The sequence below is a fragment of the Amphiura filiformis genome, chromosome 5 (genome assembly GCF_039555335.1).
Source record: "Amphiura filiformis chromosome 5, Afil_fr2py, whole genome shotgun sequence".
In the NCBI taxonomy this organism is placed as follows: domain Eukaryota; kingdom Metazoa; phylum Echinodermata; class Ophiuroidea; order Amphilepidida; family Amphiuridae; genus Amphiura; species Amphiura filiformis.
Window position 1 is genome coordinate 23,585,911 of NC_092632.1, and position 22,086 is coordinate 23,607,996.

The window sequence follows — 22,086 nt, forward strand, 5'->3', positions numbered from 1 at the left end:
TCTGGCTTTCTTAGAGATGAAATTGACATGCTCATTCCAAGATAAGTTGTCAGAAATATGAATACCAAGGAACTTGACAGAGGAAACTCTTTCAATCACCTGGTTATTCATATAAAGGCTCATGTTGGGAAAGGGGTCTTTCTTGGTTGAAATAACCATGAGCCTGGTCTTTGAAGTATTGGCTGTGAGATTGTTTTTGGAGAACCAGTGGTGGATGGTGTTAATGTCAGCTTGAAAGCTGGTGATGTCACTGTCATTGCTGATAGGTTTGTAAAGGGTGGTGTCATCGGCGTATAATACCAGAGAACTGTTTGGAGAAAATGAAGACATACAAAGATCATTAATGTAAATAAGAAAGAGTAGAGGCCCCAGGACGGAGCCCTGGGGAACACCAGACAGAACAGGAGTAGGGTCAGAAGAAACACCATGGATTTAAAACGTTTTAAAAACGTTTTTGTGTTTGCTGGGTGAGTTAGATAGCACTCATTGATGAAGCCATCTTAGGGAGAAAGCACCCACTGATGAAGTAATTTTAGATAGATAGCAGTCATTGATGAAGTCATCTTAGGTAGATCTATATCGCCCATTGATGAAGTCATCTTAAGTAGATAGCACTCATCGACGAAGCTATCTTAGATAGATATCACCCATTGATGAAGCTATCTTAGATCGATATCACCCATTTATGAAGTCATCTTAGGTAGATAGCACACATTGATTAAGTCGTCTTACGCAGATATGGGAGTAGAAGTCATACATAAGCTACATACAGTAGGTATGATAGGCCAGAGGACACATGCCGGTTGCCCAGGCCATCAGTTTAGGCCCTATATATGCCGATATTCGATTTTAAATTTCCTCAAAATAAAATGGGGAATTGTCTAGTAGCTTCTAGTTCCGGCACTTTGCGTATAGGCCTATACAGCGTAGGCTCAGCGTAAAGTAGAACTACCCCCCCAAGTGAGCGATCCCATATTTCCAGATGTGAGATAGTAAGGGGCTGCACAATAATTATGAGCCTTGAGGGATGGTGAAATTTTTGGCCAGTCAAAAAGGAACGGTGAAAGTGATTTTTGGCACACAATAGGCCTATATTAAAATAGACCGGGGCTATCGACCATCTAGAAAATTTGGCATGTGCAAGGGGGGGGGGGGGTATTTTTGGCAGGCCGAGAGGGAGGGGCAAGCGATTTTTGGCAGGCCGAGAGGGGGCAAGCATTTTTTGGCACGCCGTTTGGAAATATTACCCCCCCAGGGGTACTCACATGTAAAGGTACTCACATGTAAATGGGGTATGGGTATGTGCGGCGGGCAAGGGTCCCTTTTTCAGGCTCCCCGGCAGTTCCTTAAGACCCACATTTAGCTACATTTGGATCATGCTTCAGTTCTTTGAGCCTCAAACTCTGACAATTGTAGCTCTTTAGCCAATAATTTGGCCCCGCGATGATTTTAGTTCACAAGACCCACCAAAAATGTTGAAATTTCAGTTCATCAAGCCCCTATTTTTCCCAAAATCAGTTCTTAGTTCCCAAAGTTCGGCGCTCCGCGCCGCACACCCCTTTCAAAATTTCAGTTGAGTGACACCCCCCTTACCCCAGGCTCATAATATTATTGCACAGCTCCTAAGGGTCACGGCCAGCTCAATACATCAGTCAGCTGATATCGCAGTGCCCTGATACCATGCCATGAACCCTGGTCAGGGTCAAAGGCGCAAAGTCAACACCACTGTTTGGTGTCCCTGGTTTGTATGTGGTATTTATACTGATACTACATGTATATCGGTGTGAGACCAGAGTGAGAACTAGCTGGAGAATTTGGTGCTTGAAAAATGACAGGTAGGCCTAGTATTTTTGTTTTTTTATACGGCTGTTACATATAGTGATATAGGCCGATCAGTTTTTTAAATAGATTTGGTTGTGTATAGCCCGGGTGTATAGTATTTGGACAAATTTGTATACACGAATATTTAGGTAAGCTAGTAATAGTAGTACTACCTTGCATGAATAAATAATTTGCATAGGTGTCATACCCTGTGGTACAGTTCACAATAATGCCTAGACCTCAACTTTTATTTCGTATAGCACGGTCCCCGGGGCACGGTCACGTCCAATAAATGTCTAATTTCTCATGGAACCAACAGCTGATGTCAGATCAATAAACTGTAATAGTTAATATCGGTTTATATGATTTATAAAAAACAATTTAATAAATTAATGGAGACAAACAATTATTGTTTTGCTCTTGACCCCCGGATATTGAGAAGTATCTACGAGAAGAACTAGAGCTGTTGTGGCTCAAGAGCCACGAATATCAGGTGAGCGCAAGATGACCTTTGCATAAAGACCGGGGGGGGGGGGGCACGCCACCTCTGGACGTGACGCGTATGTAGGGCTGTTAAGACCCCTTTTTTCAGCATCGCTGTCACCCAAAGACCCCATATTTTTTTACGAACACATGCTCTGTCACCCGAAGACCCCATATTTTTCCATTTGATCTGTCACCCAAAGACCCTTGCAAGTTAAATTTGAACAGCAACTTTCTTTTATCACTGATTTAGAATTAGAACTAGAAATTTGATTTTCGAGGTTTCTGTTGCGGTTTTTCGGCTCTCACCTAAAGATTCCATTTTAAAAAAAGGTCATGTTCTCACCCAATGACCCCATATTTTTTCAATTTTGCCCTCACCGAATGCCAAAAATCATGCTCTCACCCAATGACCCCATATTTTTTACATTTTGCTCTCACCGAATGCCCCTTAGTGCGAAAGTGCCAGCCCAACACCTATATCCATTTCATATTGAAGTGCCCCCCGGGCATAAAGGGTGGTCTTTAATAAGTTTCATGGGGTGTTCATAAAGTATAATCGACTGAACAAACCCTTGCAGCTGTTGATTACGTTGTCATACCATTCAAATCATTTTGAAGTAGTTTCATAAAATGACGCCTAACTTAGGCCTGCACCATTAGTGGGGAACTCCTATATATTATGATGTTTTGTAAACTTACACCCTAAACAGGGTATGTTTCATGTCATTTTAATGTTACCGTTAAACTGAGGATTCCTCCATGCATGTCCCCACTGTACATCAATTTTGACTCGGTGAAAAGCCGACATTAATGCCCGGGGGGCACTCCAACTTTGGAGGTGACGCGTATGTAGGGCTGTTAAGACCCCTTTTTCAGCATCGCTGTCACCCAAAGACCCCATATTTTTTACGAACACATGCTCGCTCCACGCTCTGTCACCCGAAGATCCCCTATTTTTCCATTTGATCTGTCACCTAAAGACCCTTACAAGTTCAATTTGAACAGCAACTTTCATTTATCACTGATTTTGTTACTTATTTTGAAAAAATCAAGAAATTTGAAGCCATTTAGAACTAGAAATGCGATTTTCGAGGTTTTTGTGGCGCTGTTTTGGTTCTCACCCAAAGATTCCATTTAAAAAAAGGTCATGTTCTCACCCGATGACCCCATATTTTTTACATTTTGCTCTCACCGAATGCCAAAAATCATGCTCTCACCCAATGACCCCATATTTGTTACATGTTGCTCTCACCGAATGCCCCTTAGTGTGAAAGCACCAGCCCTACACCTATATCCATTTCAAATTGAAGTGCCCCCCCCCGGCATTAATGTCCCCACTTTCACGGTATTGCCGGAGCTCTCCCATCTCTCTCTCCCTCAATTTTTTCAAACATGTGAATGTTCGTCTTACCGTGTTACTTCAATTACCTTAATGTTCTTCTCAGACTTGAAGGCAGAAGTCGACCTACTCAATGACAAGTGGGGTGAATTGATGAGAGCGAAAGATGTCAACGGTTTAGCGGAGATGTACACGGAAGACTGCAAATATATGCCTCCAAACAGCCCAGTTATTGAGGGAAAAGAAGGTAGGGTTTTAGTCGATGCGTTCTAGGAAGCACTATACAAAATAGTGGTCTTGATCATGTTGATAGGACCATTTATGACAGAGAGTGCTTATTGCTTACGTCGGGGTTGATACCGACTGTCTAAAATGGAAGTAGGTCTAGATGTAACGTTTCTATTCTAGGGTCTGTGTTTACATGGAGAGTTACATAAGCATGGGTTTTTCACATGAGTCGAGAATTAGCACACAGATAATTGAAATATATTGAAGATTGTAAGTAAGAACAATAACACTAGAGACCTTGCGAAATGAAGTTACTTTAACTTTAACTTTAACGTCTAGAGGATTATTTGAATACATAATCCTCTATAATCCTCTAGACGTTAAAGTTAAAGTTAAAGTAACTTCATTTCGCAACTATATGTTTTGGACAACACCCACCCACTCCTATGATAACGAAGAAAAAACTCACATATACATACACACCAATATACGCTGGAATATTATTTCGATGCAATTTTATAACAAGATATAAATATTTTTGACAGGTGTGAAGAAAGTCTATGAGGGTTTCTTTGAAGCTGGCGCTGCTGACGGTAAATTAGTGAGCAACGAAGTAGGACCTAGCGGGGATAGCCATGTATTCATGAGAGGGGTATATGATGTATACAAAGCTGATGGGTCGGAATTGGAAAAAGGAAAGTAAGTTATTAGGACCTAATCTTATGCCCAACTTTTTGATCAACTAATAAATATGACATGTTTCTCCCTTTTAAAGGGCGCCGTAAGCCTAAAACAAGGGTAATACCACTCAATCATCAATTTCAATGACATTTATACCATGCACTGTCGATGCTGAGAAATAGCTAAATCCGTATTTGACTGTTTTTCATTACAGGATGGTGATGATATTTAAACGAGTCAATGGCAAACTCCTGATTTACATCGATATTGATAACACATTTTGATTGAACACCGTCAACGTTTGGTAACATGCGTATTGGGATCATCATATATTTTGGACTTTGGCATCGACAACAAAAGGTTCTTAACATCGATGCCGATATTTTAGCATGGTTATATGAGCATCGTGCAACTGGGTAACAGCTCAAGATTCAAAATAGCGAAAAAGCTGGCATCCACCGTAAAATAACAATAATATTTGTAAAAAAATAGTATTGCAAATTATGATATGATTTACAGTAAACCATTGTAATATGTGGCCAGGGTATATTTCACCCAACTACGACGCGTCGTAGATCACAAAATAAGTTTATCGATGCATCGTAACTTTCATTTCACTAATTAAGGAGAATTACAAATGGTACACATAGCCGGGTGCACTATAATGGCAAATGCACTCTACCATCTGAATGACCCCGGTCTTTTCCAAAAGTTTACACCCAATGTCATTATAATACACGGGAGCTACACTTAATTAGCCCTTTTATCTTGCTTTTTAGCTCAAACAGCACCATGTTTTGGACCAAAATAAATGGTAAATTTGCACCAAAAATGAAATAATTTTGGAAGTAGTCCACACCGAATGACCGCCCTTTTTTGAATAAATAGAAAAGGTCTTCACTGAATCACCCCCTATTTTACACCGAAGCCATACTCCGAGTCTCCGTATTATTAAAGTAATCAGGATTTATAATACGAACACATACAGTTTCGATAAGTAAAGAGTACTCGTAACGACAGGTTACTTATACGATGGGTTCAAACCCTGGGGTCATGGGAAATGTTTTGGAAAACGACTGGCAAATCTTGTATTAATAATTATTTATTTTCATTCGTTCCCAGCAAACACAAAACGTGTTCGACATCATTCGCAAAAGGTTATAAAAGGTTGTCAGAAAACGTTTAAATGTCGGGTTATATAAAGGGTATATTGAGAGTATAAAACGTTTCCATAACCTTAAAAACATTTTGTGATAATCTACTGCTCAGCAAACAAAAATGTTTTACAGAAAATGTTTAAATGTCGGGTTATATAAAGGGTATAAAACGTTTTAATAACATTCCAAAAACATTCTTGAAAACTTGATACAAAACATTCTAAACAGAATGTTATTTTGGGGTTGAAAAATATTTTGCAAAAAATGTTTGCCCAAAATATTTTCATTAACGTTTTAAAAACGTTTTCACGACCTTTATATAACCCGACATTTAAATGTTATTAAAAGGTTTTGAAAAAAACATTTTAAGAACATTTCTGTGTTTGCTGGGTTCAACTATTTTAACATAATGTTATTTAGGTATTGACACAATATTTGGCAAAAATGTTTGCAAAAATAGTTTACAATAACATTTTTTGAAAAAATTAAAAATATTGTTGTAGTGTGTTTTCATACAAAACGTTTTAAAACGTTATCATGACCTTTATATAACCCGACATTTTAATGTTATTAAACCGTTTTTACCTAAACCAAAAGCCAAAATATAACTTATTTAAAACGTTTTTAAAACGTTATTGTGTTTGCTGGGTTAGGTCTCAAGCTGTTGAAATGACAATCTGATGCGGAAAGGCTAAATATATAGGCCTACTGTAAAAACATATTACATGTATTGTTAACGTAAATGTTACAACACACATTAACATTTTATTGTTATAAAAAAAAGGTAGAATTTTAGGTTTTTGTAATGTTTGTAAACATTTTCTTGTATTTTTACAGTATTATAATTACAGACATTCATTGGTAGAATATCTGTAATTTCAGCGTAAAATTAATCTTATTAAGTATATTCATGCACAAATACAAGTCAAAATATTAAAGTATCATAATCGACAAATTCATGGACAACCCACACTTGCAAGAGTCATCATAGCACTCACGAGTTATAATCGAATTGATAAAGTCATCTTAGGCTGATAGTACCCATAACTGAAGTCATCTTATAGGTGATATATCAGCCACTGATGAAACCATCTTAGGCAAATAGCATTCATTGATGAAGTTATCTTAGGCTGATATTACCCATTGATGAAGTGAATTAAATCATAGACCCTGATTAAATCTTATGCATTACCCATTGACGAAGTCATCATAGGCATATATCACACATCACCCATTGATGAAGTCATCTAAGGTATAATCATACATTGATGAATTCATGTGAGGTGATAGCACTCATTGATGAGTCATCCTGGTCACCCATTGATGACGTCATTTTAGGCAGATATCACCTATTTTATTAAGTCATCTCAAGTAGACATCATCCATTGATGAAGTCATCTTAGGTAGATAACACCCTTTGATGAAGTCATCTTAGGTAGATAACACCCTTTGATGAAGTCATCTTAGGTAGATAACACCCTTTGATGAAGTCATCTTAGGTAGATAACACCCTTTGATGAAGTCATCTTAGGTAGAATTCACCCTTTGATGAAGTCATCTTAGGTAGATAACACCCTTTGATGAAGTCATCTTAGGTAGATAACACCCTTTGATGAAGTCATCTTAGGTAGATAACACCCTTTGATGAAGTCCTCTTAGGTAGATAACACCCTTTGATGAAGTCATCTTAGGTAGATAACACCCTTTGATGAAGTCATCTTAGGTAGAATTCACCCTTTGATGAAGTCATCTTAGGTAGATAATACCCTTTGATGAAGTCATCTTAGGTAGATAGCACTCATTGATGAAGTCATCTCAGGTAGATATCACCCTTTGATGAAGTCATCTTAGGTAGATATCACCCATTGATGAAGTCATCTTGGGTAGATAGCACCCATTGATGAAGTCATCTTAGGTAGATATCACCCATTGATGAAGTCATCTTAGGTAGATAACACCCTTTGATGAAGTCATCTTAGGTAGATAACACCCTTTGATGAAGGCATCTTAGGTAGATAACACCCTTTGATGAAGTCATCTTAGGTAGATAACGCCCTTTGATGAAATCATCTTGGGTAGATAACACCCTTTGATGAAGTCATCTTAGGTAGATAACACCCTTTGATGAAGTCATCTTAGTTAGATAACACCCTTTGATGAAGTCATTTTAGGTAGATAACACTCATTGATGAAGTCATCTTGTACAGATATCACCCATAGATGAAGTCATTAGGTATAATATCACCCATTGATGAAGTCATAGATAGTACTAATTAATGAAGTCATCTTAGATAGATATCACCCTTTGATGAAGTCATCTTAGATAGATATCACCCATTGATGAAGTCATCTTGGGTAGATATTACCCTTTGATGAAGTCATCTTAGGTAGATAGCACTAATTGATGAAGTCATCTTCGGTAGATAGCACTCATTGATGAAGTCATCTTAGGTAGATATCACCCATTGATGAAGTCATCTTGGGTAGATAGCACCCATTGATGAAGTCATCTTAGGTAGATAGCACTCAATAAGGAAGTCCATCTTAGGTAGATATCACCCATTGATAAAGTCATCTTAGGTAGATAGCACTAATTGATGAAGTCATCTTAGGTAGATATCACCCTTTGATGAAGTCATCTTAGGTAGATAGCACTAATTGATGAAGTCATCTTAGGTAGATATCACCCTTTGATGAAGTCATCTTAGGTAGATAGCACTAATTGATGAAGTCATCTTAGGTAGATATCACTAATTGAGGAAGTCATCTTAGGTAGATAGCACCCTTTGATGAAGTCATCTTGGGTAGATATCAAGTCATCTTGGGTAGACATAATCCCATTGGTGAAACCATCCTTACCCTATATAATGAATCCATATAGGTAAATACATTACCATTGACGAAGTCATCTTATTTACCATTGACGAAGCATCTTAGGTAGGAATATCACTCATTGTTGTTAGAATATCTTAAGTATAGATAGGCCTAATACTCATTGTTGTAGTCATCTTAGGTAGATAGCACTCGTCGTTATTGTAGTCATCTTAGGTAGTAGTCATCTTTGGTAGATAACACCCAATTTGTTAGTCACCAGCTACATATGATATATCAGCTTAAACTAGAGATCATCTCATTCATCTGATATCAACCAGTCCGGGTATATTTATAGATTAGGAAATGTCATCTCAAGTAGATCTTAGGTAGATAACACCCTCTGATGAAGTCATCTTAGGTAGAATTCACCCTTTGATGAAGTCATCTTAGGTAGATAATACCCTTTGATGAAGTCATCTTAGGTAGATAACACCCTTTGATGAAGTAATCTGAGGTAGAATTTACCCTTTGATGAAGGCATCTTAGGTAGATAACACCCTTTGATGAAGTCATCTTAGGTAGATAATACCCTTTGATGAAGTTATCTTAGGTAGATAACACCCTTTGATGAAGTCATCTTAGGTAGAATTCACCCTTTGATGAAGTCATCTTAGGTAGATAATACCCTTTGATGAAGTCATCTTAGGTAGATAACACCCTTTGATGAAGTAATCTGAGGTAGAATTTACCCTAGATAGCACTGATGAAGTCATCTTGGTAGATATCACCCTTTGATGAAGTCATCTTGGGTAGATAACACCCTTTGATGAAGTCATCTTAGGTAGAATTCACCCTTTGATGAAGTCATCTTAGGTAGATAATACCCTTTGATGAAGTCATCTTAGGTAGATAACACCCTTTGATGAAGTAATCTGAGGTAGAATTTACCCTTTGATGAAGGCATCTTAGGTAGATAACACCCTTTGTTGAAGTCATCTTAGGTAGATAACACCCTTTGATGAAGTTATCTTAGGTAGATAACACCCTTTGATGAAGTTATCTTAGGTAGATAACACTCATTGATGAAGTCATCTTGTACAGATATCACCCATAGATGAAGTCATTAGGTATAATATCACCCATTGATGAAGTCATAGATAGTACTAATTAATGAAGTCATCTTAGATAGATATCACCCTTTGATGAAGTCATCTTAGGTAGATATCACCCATTGATGAAGTCATCTTGGGTAGATAGCACCCACTCATTGATGAAGTCATCTTGGGTAGATAGCACTAATTGATGAAGTCATCTTAGGTAGATAGCACTCATTGATGAAGTCATCTCAGGTAGATATCACCCTTTGATGAAGTCATCTTAGGTAGATATCACCCATTGATGAAGTCATCTTGGGGAGATAGCACCCATTGTTGAAGTCATCTTAGGTAGATATCACCCATTGATGAAGTCATCTTAGGTAGATAACACCCTTTGATGAAGTCATCTTAGGTAGATAACACCCTGTGATGAAGGCATCTTAGGTAGATAACACCCTTTGATGAAGTCATCTTTGGTAGATAACACCCTCTGATGAAGTCATCTTAGTTAGATAACACCCTTTGATGAAGTCATCTTAGGTAGATAACACTCATTGATGAAGTCATCTTGTACAGATATCACCCATCTAGATGAAGTAATTAGGTATAATATCACCCATTGATGAAGTCATAGATAGTACTAATTAATGAAGTCATCTTAGATAGATATCACCCTTTGATGAAGTCATCTTAGATAGATATCACCCATTGATGAAGTCATCTTGGGTAGATATTACCCTTTGATGAAGTCATCTTAGGTAGATAGCACTAATTGATGAAGTCATCTTAGGTAGATAGCACTCATTGATGAAGTCATCTTAGGTAGATATCACCCATTGATGAAGTCATCTTGGGTAGATAGCACCCATTGATGAAGTCATCTTAGGTAGATATCACCCATTGATAAAGTCATCTTAGGTAGATATCACCCATTGATGAAGTCATCTTAGGTAGATAGCACTAAGTGATGAAGTCATCTTAGGTAGATATCACCCTTTGATGAAGTCATCTTAGGTAGATAGCACTAATTGATGAAGTCATCTTAGGTAGATATCACCCTTTGATGAAGTCATCTTAGGTAGATAGCACTAATTGATGAAGTCATCTTAGGTAGATATCACCCTTTGATGAAGTCATCTTGGGTAGATATCAAGTCATCTTGGTGACATAATCCCATTGGTGAAACCATCCTTACCCCTATATAATGAATCCATATAGGTAAAGACATTACCATTGACGAAGTCATCTTATTTACCCATTGACGAAGCATCTTAGGTAGGAATATCACTCATTGTTGTTAGAATATCTTAAGTATAGATAGGCCTAATACTCATTGTTGTAGTCATCTTAGGTAGATAGCACTCGTCGTTATTGTAGTCATCTTAGGTAGTAGTCATCTTTGGTAGATAACACCCAATTTGTTAGTCACCAGCTACATATGATATATCAGCTTAAACTAGAGATCATCTCATTCATCTGATATCAACCAGTCCGGGTATATTTATAGATTAGGAAATGCAAAACATCTTGATCATTACCTGATCAAGTCGGAAATATCGAGCCCATAATGCATTGCACATATATCAAGGCATACTCAATTCAATTTGTTAGCTTAAAATCGACCGTTTTACAGAAAATAAGTATATTGCTGAAACAACAATTATTTTTATAGTCAAAATAATGGAAAATGAACTTCATTACTATAGTAATTTCGGTAATTGTACTGTAATTTAATTGGAGTAAATCAATTAATTGTTTTTGGTAATGCTCAAATCTCGCAGCAAATAATTCCGTTTTTAAAAGTTGCAGATCTTTTAAAAACTATATTATCTCAGCATCAGGGATCTTAGGCAATCATGCATGTGCATCTGAGTGCAGAGGCTTATCCCCTCATTTTCCACTTGTGTCCACTCAAGCCTACTTCAGAGTTTCTGGCCTACCTTTAAGCTATCAAGCTATTGATTCAGTTCATAGTTTAGGATTGTTTTTTGTTGTTTAGCAACAAACCCACATTTAGCCACTCAGCTGTCACTTTAGTGGTGTATAGCCAATCAGGTCTTTCGTTCTATATTCCATTCCTTTGTTGTGGCCATAGTTTTCTTGTGATGCACTTGCATTTCTCCCATCGATCAGACAGGACCAAAAAATCCCACCCTCCCTCCCATTATTGGGAAGGGTATTTCAGTTAAGTCAAAATTGACTTGCTTCAATAACATTTTATCAAATTACTCCTGCTCTACGCTTTAGGTATGTTAGATATTATGTGTATAGTCTCTCTCTGTATGAAGGTTAATGATGTATATGTATGATATGCATGGAGGTTCTTCAAATCCTGAAGAATCTCATCTGTAGATTCATTTTTGTCTCCACTTTCTACTGCGCTTTGTATGGAGTCTGGTCAATACCTGATGAGACTTTTAGGTAGATTGTCTCCACTTTCTACTGCGCTTTTAAAGGGAAATGAGTACTTCGTATGGAGTTCTTCAAATCCTGAAGAATCTCGTCTGTAGATTGTCTCCACTTTCTACTGCGCTTTGTATGGAGTCTTTGTATAGGGGTTCCATGCCTGCACACAAGATAGGGAAGCTTTTTGAAGGTTCTCTTTATAATCCTCAGGCTAGTCATATCTTTGGTGATTGCCTTTATGCATTGCAGACTTGATGTGCAATCGTCTATTATGTATACACCTACATGACCTATGTATTTCTCCTCTTTAGCTGTCATGATTTCTTCTTCCCTAAGTACATATAGCTTCTCGCAGGGTTGTTGATTCCCATGTGCATGCACTTGCATTTGGAGGCATTAAATCAGAGTAGCCAGATATCTGAACAGTCTTTGAGATGGTTTAGGCCATCATGGATTTCATCACCTCCTTAGGGAGTGTTCATTTTGATAGGGGGGATGGTCCATATAATCATCCCCCCACCCCATGTTGACGCCTGTAGGCCTATATGGGTTTTTAACCAAAATTAACCCCATATTTGCTCATTATAAACTAAAAAGTGCCAATTTTTTGGCGCTTCGCGCAAATTAATTCCGGTTTTGTACTATATTTCACCAGTTAAGCTTCAATAGGTCTATAGCAATTTTTTTTGCGCGCGCTCGCATTTGTACTATAAACTTATTTTGTCGGCAAAAGATGCTGGATTCACTGGACTTCAAGAAATTTTCTCCAACCCCAATATCAAACAGAAATCTATGCCACTGTTGATGATGTATATTTTGGTTTCTTTTTAGGACATGAAGGGGATCAAAAAATTTTAGACCATAAAAGGGGATCAAATAAAATCCACCCTTTTTTAGGGGGATCAAATTTTTTTTGACGTCCGAGGTTCTAACTTTCCACCCACCCCCACCAAAGTATTTATGAACACTCCCTTAAGCGTTGTTTTCTGATCAATACCTGATGAGACTTGTAGGTAGATTGTCTCCACTTTCTACTGCGCTTTGTATGGAGTCTTTGTATGGAGTCTGATCAATACCTGATGAGACTTGTAAGGTAGATTGTCTCCACTTTCTACTGCGCTTTGTAGGTAGTTTCAGAGTTTTAGAGTTTGGAGTATCTATAGTGACTTGATGTATTTGGCAGCGGATTATTTTGCCTTATTTATATCTTAATTATACTAATTAATGTTCATTATGTGGGCTGGCATTATTCCTTCATTTGGAGATGCCTAATTATTTATTTAAAATGTGGTTTTCAATCCAATCCTCTCAGGTTGATCCAAAGATCTGTATTTGGCTTAACATAAATTATTTTAGTTAAATGTGATACAGAAGTCAACTTTTTTGTGTCGGGCCTATATGGTTAGTTGGCTTGTACACATTTTTCCAATAATTCTCGTATTTCAATAATTTGTTGAAAGATGAATCATTTGAAAATGCTTGCTGTCGTTAAATATCTCAATTTATGCTTATGTCTTAATTTCTATGAAACTGTATCATTAATTATCTTAATCATATTTACGTCTTTTAGGCCTATTTATTATTAGTCCTCATGATCGTGGGGGCAATGCTGAGTCGAAATCATTGCTTTGTTGTGTTTTACTGATGTCTTGAGACAATTGATGACTCAGATTTGCGTTATATTATGTTATTGTTAAACAAATATCAAACAAGGTTCATGATCAAAGATAAAATCATTTCCTGATCATGTAATGTATATTACCAGATTTAGCACACATATATCCTAATCTGGCACTGCACTGCACTGTTGACATCATAGACTGTATAATCTCTTCTACAATCTATGTTGACATGAACCCTGGTCAGGGTCAAAGTCAACACAACATTTATGTAAACCTGTGCCGTTGTGTCACAATGTAATGTAATTGACTGTAACTCTTTATTACGTTAGTGGGAGACTTTGGTGCTTGCAAAATGGCAGGTATGAATTATTTTATGTTTATGCCTATCTTGTCATATTAACACGATAGGTCAAGCTCAAGGTGGATGTGGATGTAAAGTATTTGGTTGCATACATGTATACATAGTACAATAAATTTATTGTTTGAGCATGGTGGTTATTTTAGATATTCTGTGTGTAGATATTATTATTAGTGCACTCATAGAAATCCGGTTCGTTGGCATTACTCAGTAAGTTGATGTAAGTCGTTGCGTCAACTTTCCGAGTAATGCCAACACTATCTAATTTTGAGTAACGCTGACTCGATATCATTATGTTGGTCGCACTCATTTGCACTTACTTTATTGAGTTGTTACAACTCAGAAAATGAAACTAGCCTAGGTTGGCATAATTTTCTAGAGGTGTGCTATAGTATACAAAATTTTGCACTGATTACAAAAATAAATATTTGAATACTGCTAATTGTGCAGAAAATGATCCAATTACGTGAATTAAGTAACAAAGTACCAAATTGGAATAACTCAAAACAATAAGTACCAGTAACTTAATATGAACGAGTTACATCAACTTACATGTTGAGTTACAATAACTCAACTAATTGGTTCTTTGAACCTTGTTTATTTTTCCAAGTTCCCTGAACTTGAATTCAGAAGTTGGCATTACCTAAAAAGTTGACGCAACGACTTACATCAACTTTTAAGTAATGCCAACAAAGATGATTAATTAGTTGACGGAACTTTTGAGCTTTTTCAGCATTTTTAAGTTCGGATAACTAAAATGAATTTAGTTTTGGCAACTTTTACACTATTTTTGAGTTGTCCAAACTTACTCCTTTTGAATTGCGCCAACAAGGCGAACAAGTCATTTCTATGAGTGTGGTACTGTTCTTTTCAATTTTACACTTATATGATTGATAGGATTAATCATAGGTTTAAGCCTTTTAGAACCCCAAATCCATTTTCTTTCCAGTGCTGGTCAATGTTTCCTTTGAACTGGTTGGTAGTTTTCACACTACATTTTCAGGAAGGTCATCTCACTCACTCACTGGGAGAAGAACCTCCTAAAATTCAAACCTTTCTTCAGCTGCCTCTTGAAGATTTTGAAGTCATGACCCTGTCATCTGTGTTGTGAGATATGGTGAAAAGTTGATCTTGATCTGCTTGGATATCTTCTAAGCCGTTTAGAATTATGTGGACCTAGACCAAATCACCTCTCAGTCGCCTGATCTCCAAGGGATACAGGTTCAGTTCTTCAAGTCTTTCTTGATAGCGCTTCTTCCTTAGGCTTGGAACCAATTTGGCAGATCTTCTCTAGATTTTCTCGATGGCTTTGATAGGTAGGGGTTCCATGCCTGCACACAAGATAGGGAAGCTTTTTGAAGGTTTTCTTTATAATCCTCGGGCTAGTCATATCTTTGGTGATTGCCTTTATGCATTGCAGACTTGATGTGCAATCTTCCCTAAGTACATAGCTTCTCTCAGGGTTGTTGATTCCCATGTGCATGCACTTGCATTTGGAGGCATTAAATCAGAGTAGCCATATATCTGAACAGTCTTTGACATGGTTTAGGCCATCATGGATTTCATCACCTCCTTAGGGAGTGTTCATAAATACTTTGGGGGGGGTCAAAAAAATTGAGGTAAAATTCCGGGGTAAAATGTACGAGAAGGCATGACATTCCGCGCATGAATGTTAAGTATTCAATTTTGTAATCTCAAGCTACAAATCAACAAAATGTGCGCACTTTACAATTTGGGTGTAACACTATGACTCTAATGAGTAATAACTCCAAACGGTAATTTTTAGCAAATAAGTTAATGACCATAGGGGTAGATCCTGGGGGATGGGGGATAAACCCCCCCCCCAATATTTTGATAGGGGGATGGTCCATACAATTATCCCCCCCCCCCCATGTTGACGCCTGTATATGGGTTTCTAACCAAAATTAACCCCATATTTGCTCATTTTAAACTAAAAAGTGCCAAATTTTTTGCGCTTTGCGCAAATTAATTCCGGTTTTGTACTAGGCCCTATATTTCACCAGTTAAGCTTCAATATGGCAATTTTTTTTCCACGCGCGCATTTGTACCATAAACTTATTTTGTCGGCAAAAGATGCTGGATTCACTGGACTTCAAGAAATTTTCTCCAACCCCAATATCAAAAAGAAATCTATGCCACTGTTAATGATGTATATTTTTGGTTTCTTTTTTAGGACATGAAGGGGGGGGGGGGGGTCAAAAAATTTTAGACCATAAAAAGGGGGATAAAAAAATCCACCCTTTTTTAGGGGGATAAAAATTTTTTTGTACATCCGAGTCACCAACGTTTCCACCCCCCCACCAAAGTATTAATGAACACTCCCTTAAGAGTTGTTTTTCTGGACCCTGTTGTAAAGCTTTGTGTCATCAGCAAACATCTTTGTTTTGACGACATCACTTCTGGAAGATCATTGACGTAGGCCCCCCTACAGGACGAAAAGGATTGGTCCCAATACAGTGCCTTGCGGTACACCGCTTATAGGGCATCAGCCCATTCTGACAAGCTTTTCCTTACTCCAACTTGTTCTTGTTGTTCCGTGTCTTGGAGGAAAGCTGCAGTCCACTCAAGGATTTTACCGGAGATACCATAGGCACTAAAGCCTTTTGTCACTTCTTCTGTCACATCTTCTAAGGAATTGTGAACAAGTTAGACATGCACAATCTTCCACTGCTGAATCCATGTTGATCTTCTGATAGAAGATTGTTCTGATAGTTTTACATGCTTGAGTATGGCATCCCTTGATTTTGCATGATACACTGGGAAGACTGACTGTTCTGTAATTGCCTGCCTGGTTCTTCGACCCTTCTTGAATATTGGAGACACTTTTGCTCACTTCCAGTCATCTGGGATGTTACCCTCCTCCAGCGATTGAAGATCTTGAACAGGGTACTGCCATCTCTCTCTCTTGCAATCTTTCAAAGCATAAGGGTGTATTTGGTCGATTCCATGTGATTTATCTCCCTTCAATGTAACTAATATAAGTTTTTTGCTTATAAAGTATCGGCCCTGGTCCCCACGCCGCGCCGTGCGGCACTCCGCTTTTCGCCAGCTAACAGCTGGCTATCTAATGCGGAGATCGTCTCTGTTTGCTAAAGAGATTACAGGGTAGGGGGCCTACTAGCATTGGTTTGAATTACTTTGCGGACCTTTTTATGGTGAAAATATAATGTAAGGCCTACTATTTGATGTGTAAGAAAAAGAAAGTATGTTTTGCCGTTTCAACGAATGAAAACGAGTGAGAATTTCAAGAGTTATGGTTTGAAGGAAATATGACATTAAAAGTTATATGCCAGGCCTAAATAGTTACCACAGCATATCAACGAAAAGAAAATTATAGTATCCTTGTTATCAGGCGTTTTTAGATTTACATTTGCAGACCTCCTGGAGACCAACACAGCATGAGATGTGAGTGTATTGATAACAGAATGAAAATCATTTTTTATGGATGTTAAAGTCATAGTAAAATAAAAAATTCCCTTTAAAAGGGAAAGCCAGCTTCAATGCAGAAGAAGTCTTGGTGGAAGGCATTTTTAGGATCACTCTTTTTTTATAATCCATCATGTTTCACGACAGTCCACCAAACCATCAATGATGAGAACATGCACACAGAAACAGCAAACCTGTCAACTCTTAAAATATCCTATATCCTGTATCGTTTTATGGATAAAAATGATTCAAAATGTCATTATGAAATAATTGATATCTTAAACATCAGTTTTGTCTTTTCAACAGGAAAAATTTGATTCAATTTCAGGGCCTATTTTTGATATGGGTATAATTTATATGAGGCCTACGTGTAGGCCTATTGAACAATATCAGTCTTTATACATTTTATAATGTGCTATATTTAAGTATAAATTGCGAATTAATATAAAAATTAATATAAAATTAATGTGCATGTATAAGTCAAGTATAGGATGGCAGTTTTTAGCCAATTAACTAAAAACTGCAGTGTATTTCTTTATATTAATAATGAGCTTAGGGTAGCCTAAAAGGCAGAAAAGACAAAAAGACAGAACAATTTGGAGTAATTAATTAAAGAGTTGACAGGAAGTTATAGGGAGTTAATGTTTGGTTTGCTGTTTCTGTGTGCATGTTCTCATCATTGATGGTTTGGTGGACTGTCATGAAACATGATGGATCATAAAAAAGAGTGATCCTAAAATGCCTTCCACCCAAACTAATTACAAGACCTCTTCTGCATTGAAGCTGGCTTTCCCTTTTAAAGGGAATTTTTATTCAGTATATAGATAAACTCATGCAGTTGGTCTTCTGGCTGGCGACATAATGTGTAACTTAGAAGTTCTGAATTCGTCTACCGTGTTACATAATGGGACGTTTCTTCTCATGCAGATTTGAAGGCAGAAGTCGATCTACTCAATGAGAAGTGGGCTGAATTGGTGCGAGCCAAAGATGCCAACAGTTTAGCGGAGTTATACACGGAAGACTTCAAATATTTGTCTCCAAACAGCCCAGTTATTGAAGGAAAAGAAAGTAGGTTTATTGTGGTCAATTCGTTCTATAATATATTCCGTTATCTCAGTGTTGTCATTATTATATTGGCGATTAATCTAAATGCACATTTTCGAAGTCATCAAGTGTCGTGTTTTATATGATATGTAACGTATCCCGTAATTATAACGCATAGTTGAAGATAAACTGGATAAAGCTCAAACCAAAAAAAGCCCATTTCCAAAAAATATCAGGTGAACAACAATTTTACTCTGTTTTGGACTAGGAGAAAAAACTCTTTCTCCAATCTGCAACACAAGTTTTTTATTCACTGTTGATATTCTTGTTTTTTGGTGTGACAATCGGGTTTTAAGAAAGTCATAAAACATAAAACAACAGCAGACCAAATAAGATAAAAGTAGAAAAGTTACAAGTAGACCTAGCCCTATTAGAAAATAAACGTGTCTTCTTTAAGTTTTGTATTGTGCAAGTTTACCTGCATGGTGAATATTTGTAAGCCACAAACAACAAGAAATACGCTAAAATTATTTGAATAACTTATCATTTCGATGCAACCTTATGACAAAAAATTAATATTTTGTCACAGGTTTCAAGAAGGCCTGGGAGGCTTTCTTTGATGCGGGTGCTGCTGATGGTAAAATAGTGTGCGATGAAATAGGACCTAGCGGGGATCCTTATGCGTTCCAAAGAGGGGTCTATGATGTATTCAAAGCTGATGGGTCGGTACTGGAAAGAGGAAAGTAAGTTATTATCTAACATCAAGTAAATTGTATGACGTCATTCTAAGTTTCTTCTCCTTTTCTAAAGGACATTAACACAAAGGTAAAACCACTTAATCATCAATTTCAGTTCCACTTTCCTTCTTTTTTAAACACATTTGTTTTGTTTTTTTTGTTTTTTTTTTTTTTGGGGGGGTCTTTTTATGACATCCTATAGAAATGCGTCTTAATTATGTTTTTTTTTTTTTTTTCCTTGTGTTGTTTTATATTTACCAACTAAAGTTATGATTCTAATATTCTTCTTTTTCTTCGGCCGCCGTCTCTACTGACGATTGGCTACCATCTAGCTGCATCTCCTTATCTCCTAAGCTGTTTTGTTCTGAGCGTCTATAGCTTGGCTTGCACTAGCTTCACTCCTGTCCATTCTTTGATGTTGTATAAAACCATTGTTTTTTTCTGTCGCCCTCTCTTCGTTTTCTCTTCAACTTTTCCTTCCAGTACCTGGAGTATTAATGCACTGCCATTTCCTCTGAGGAGTTGCCCAAGGTATGAGGTTAACTTTCTTTTTACCAACTCTCAAGTAGCTGTCTCTTCACACTAAGTTCCTCAGGATGCGTCTGTTTGTTCTTTTCTCCTTCCAACTGATGTTTAGCAATCTTCTCCAGAACACTTTTCAGCAACAAGCACCCGGTTCTCATCTGTTTTAGTCATGATAGTCCATCCCTCAAAGGGAGCACTCCATACCAGTATCTTGATCAGTTTATTTTCGGCTCTGTTTCAAGGTTTCGAGTTCAATCATTCTTCTTGTCATGCCTGTGGCCATTCCAATCCTGGCTTTGTTGTATGCTGTGCAATTTGCATTGGATGTTTCCACCGAGCCCAGATACTTGAAGTGGTTGACCTGTTCAACTTCTTTTATTGTGATGCTCTTTTCCTTCTGCCTCTGCAACAAGAAGTTTTGTTTCTTCACATTAAGTTTGAGATTCGTATCTTTACCAGTAACATATATCGATGTTGCCATTCTTTTTTCAATATTATTCTAATAGATTTATATCACATAGTTTGTTCTTAAAATCATTTTGCTTTAAAAAGGGTCCGTGACTCGTTAAGCTCTCCGTGAGTTTTCTACGGGTCCTAGCACCCTTTGTACTTTTCTAATATTATATTTCTCATAATTATTGCTGAAATAAATCGTATAACTTGTATGTGATTTCTTTTCATTACAGATTCGTGATGATATTGAAACGAGTCGGTGGCAAACTCTGATTTACATCGATATTGATAACACATTTTCAGTGGCGCCGCCAGAGGTTTTTACCGAGGAACAATTTTGGGGCAAAGTAAAATATGCGGTGGCAAAAAAGTGACAATTTGCTTATAACATTTGGCAATTTGGCCCAAAATTCATCAGAACAGCATCCAGCAATGTGACAAAATGAGCCAAATTGCAAATATACCAAACCACCCAGCAAACACAACACGTTTTCGACATCATTCGCAAAAGGTTATAAAAGGTTGTCAGAAAATCTTTAAATGTCGGGTTATATAAAGGGTATATTAAGAGTATAAAACGTTTTCATAACCTTAAAAAACATTTTTTGATAATCTACTGCTCAGCAAACAAAAATGTTCTACAGAAAACGTTTAAATGTCGGGTTATATAAAGGGTATAAAAACGTTTTAATAACATTCCAAAAACATTCTTGAATACTTGATACAAAACATTCTAAACAGAATGTTATTTTGGGGTTGAAAAATGTTTTGCGAAAACTGTTTGCCCAAAATATTTTCAACAACGTTTAAAAACGTTTTCAAGACCTTTATATAACCCGACATTTAAATGTTATTAAAGGGTTTGAAAAAACATTTTAAGAACATTTCTGTGTTTGCTGGGTTCAAATATTTTAACATAATGTTATTTAAGTATTGACACAATATTTGGCAAAAATGTTTGCAAAAATAGTTTACAATTACATTTTTTGAAAACATTTAAAAATATTGTTGTAGTGTGTTTTCATACAAAACGTTTTAAAACGTTATCATGACCTTTATACAACCCGACATTTTAATGTTATTAAAACGTTTTTACCTAGTCCAAAAGTCAAAATATAACTTATTTAAAATGTTTTTAAAACGTTTTTGTGTTTGCTGGGCAGGGAGTGTCGAAGAATATGGAAAGGGTCTGACAAATTTTAGCATAGAGAAAGATAACGGGGGTCTAATTTTTTATAACAGTCCAAGGGGGGTCTGATATTTGTCAATCAACCACAGCTTGTCCGAATGAAAGCCCCAATCCACAGGGGTTAATTTTGAGGCTTTATAGGCTGGTAACACCTTGATTTGGGGTTTAAAATATTGTAAAAATGGAAATCAGTTCAATTCTTCCGCGTAATTATTGCTCCATTAACATTGGGCGAAATGTATACCCAACATAATGTTTATTTATCTTTTCCTCCTGAAGGATGCACCACTGGTGTTAGCCTAGCCTAGCCTATAAATTGTAAGGTCTATGTATACTAAGCCTTTATAATTATTAGGCTAATGAAGGTTGATGATGATGTCAAATTTCCGTCAGATATTAATTTTTTTTGTCGAGTGATGAGGCGACTTTTTCGTTATTCATTATTTGACTGAATGGGGAGGGGATGGTGGCTTAACATAGAATGCATCCCGAACACTTCCGTAAGGGCTTTCGGCTTTGCATCGATCTTGAAACCCGACGTGACGATGACCACGATACTTGTTCTTATTTACCATGTTTAAAGGATATTATTCCTGTAATACTTTGAAACTTATAAATAAAGCGCATTATTTTTAAAGGTTTAACTGCAAGTGTGTGCATGATAATCATTTTTGGTGAATTG

General features: G+C 37.0%; 1 protein-coding gene across 3 annotated transcripts; it reads left to right on the forward strand.

Annotated features, from left to right (window-relative positions):
* The first annotated feature begins 1,680 nt into the window (after positions 1-1,680).
* Positions 1,681-22,048, forward strand: LOC140152822 (uncharacterized). 3 transcript variants are annotated; one of them, XM_072175331.1, is made up of 4 exons: positions 1,681-1,835; positions 3,753-3,893; positions 4,420-4,573; positions 4,770-5,884. In XM_072175331.1, exons 1-4 carry the CDS (start codon positions 1,829-1,831, stop codon positions 4,837-4,839), a joined length of 372 nt encoding a protein of 123 aa, XP_072031432.1. In that variant the 5' UTR covers positions 1,681-1,828; the 3' UTR covers positions 4,840-5,884. The 3 variants fall into 3 exon arrangements, with proteins under 3 accessions (XP_072031432.1, XP_072031434.1, XP_072031433.1); XM_072175333.1 differs by lacking the exons at positions 3,753-3,893; positions 4,420-4,573; positions 4,770-5,884 and adding exons at positions 18,384-18,524; positions 19,090-19,243; positions 20,449-22,048 and having other exon boundaries at positions 1,761-1,835; XM_072175332.1 differs by lacking the exons at positions 1,681-1,835; positions 3,753-3,893; positions 4,420-4,573; positions 4,770-5,884 and adding exons at positions 13,866-14,010; positions 18,384-18,524; positions 19,090-19,243; positions 20,449-22,048.
* Positions 22,049-22,086: the final 38 nt, after the last annotated feature.

Bases quoted from the DNA above. Each gene is read 5' to 3' on its own strand.
- LOC140152822 (XM_072175331.1), top strand. The intron at 3,894-4,419 runs GTAGGGTTTTAG...TATTTTTGACAG, and splicing joins AGTTATTGAGGGAAAAGAAG to GTGTGAAGAAAGTCTATGAG. The intron at 4,574-4,769 runs GTAAGTTATTAG...TTTTCATTACAG, and splicing joins TCGGAATTGGAAAAAGGAAA to GATGGTGATGATATTTAAAC.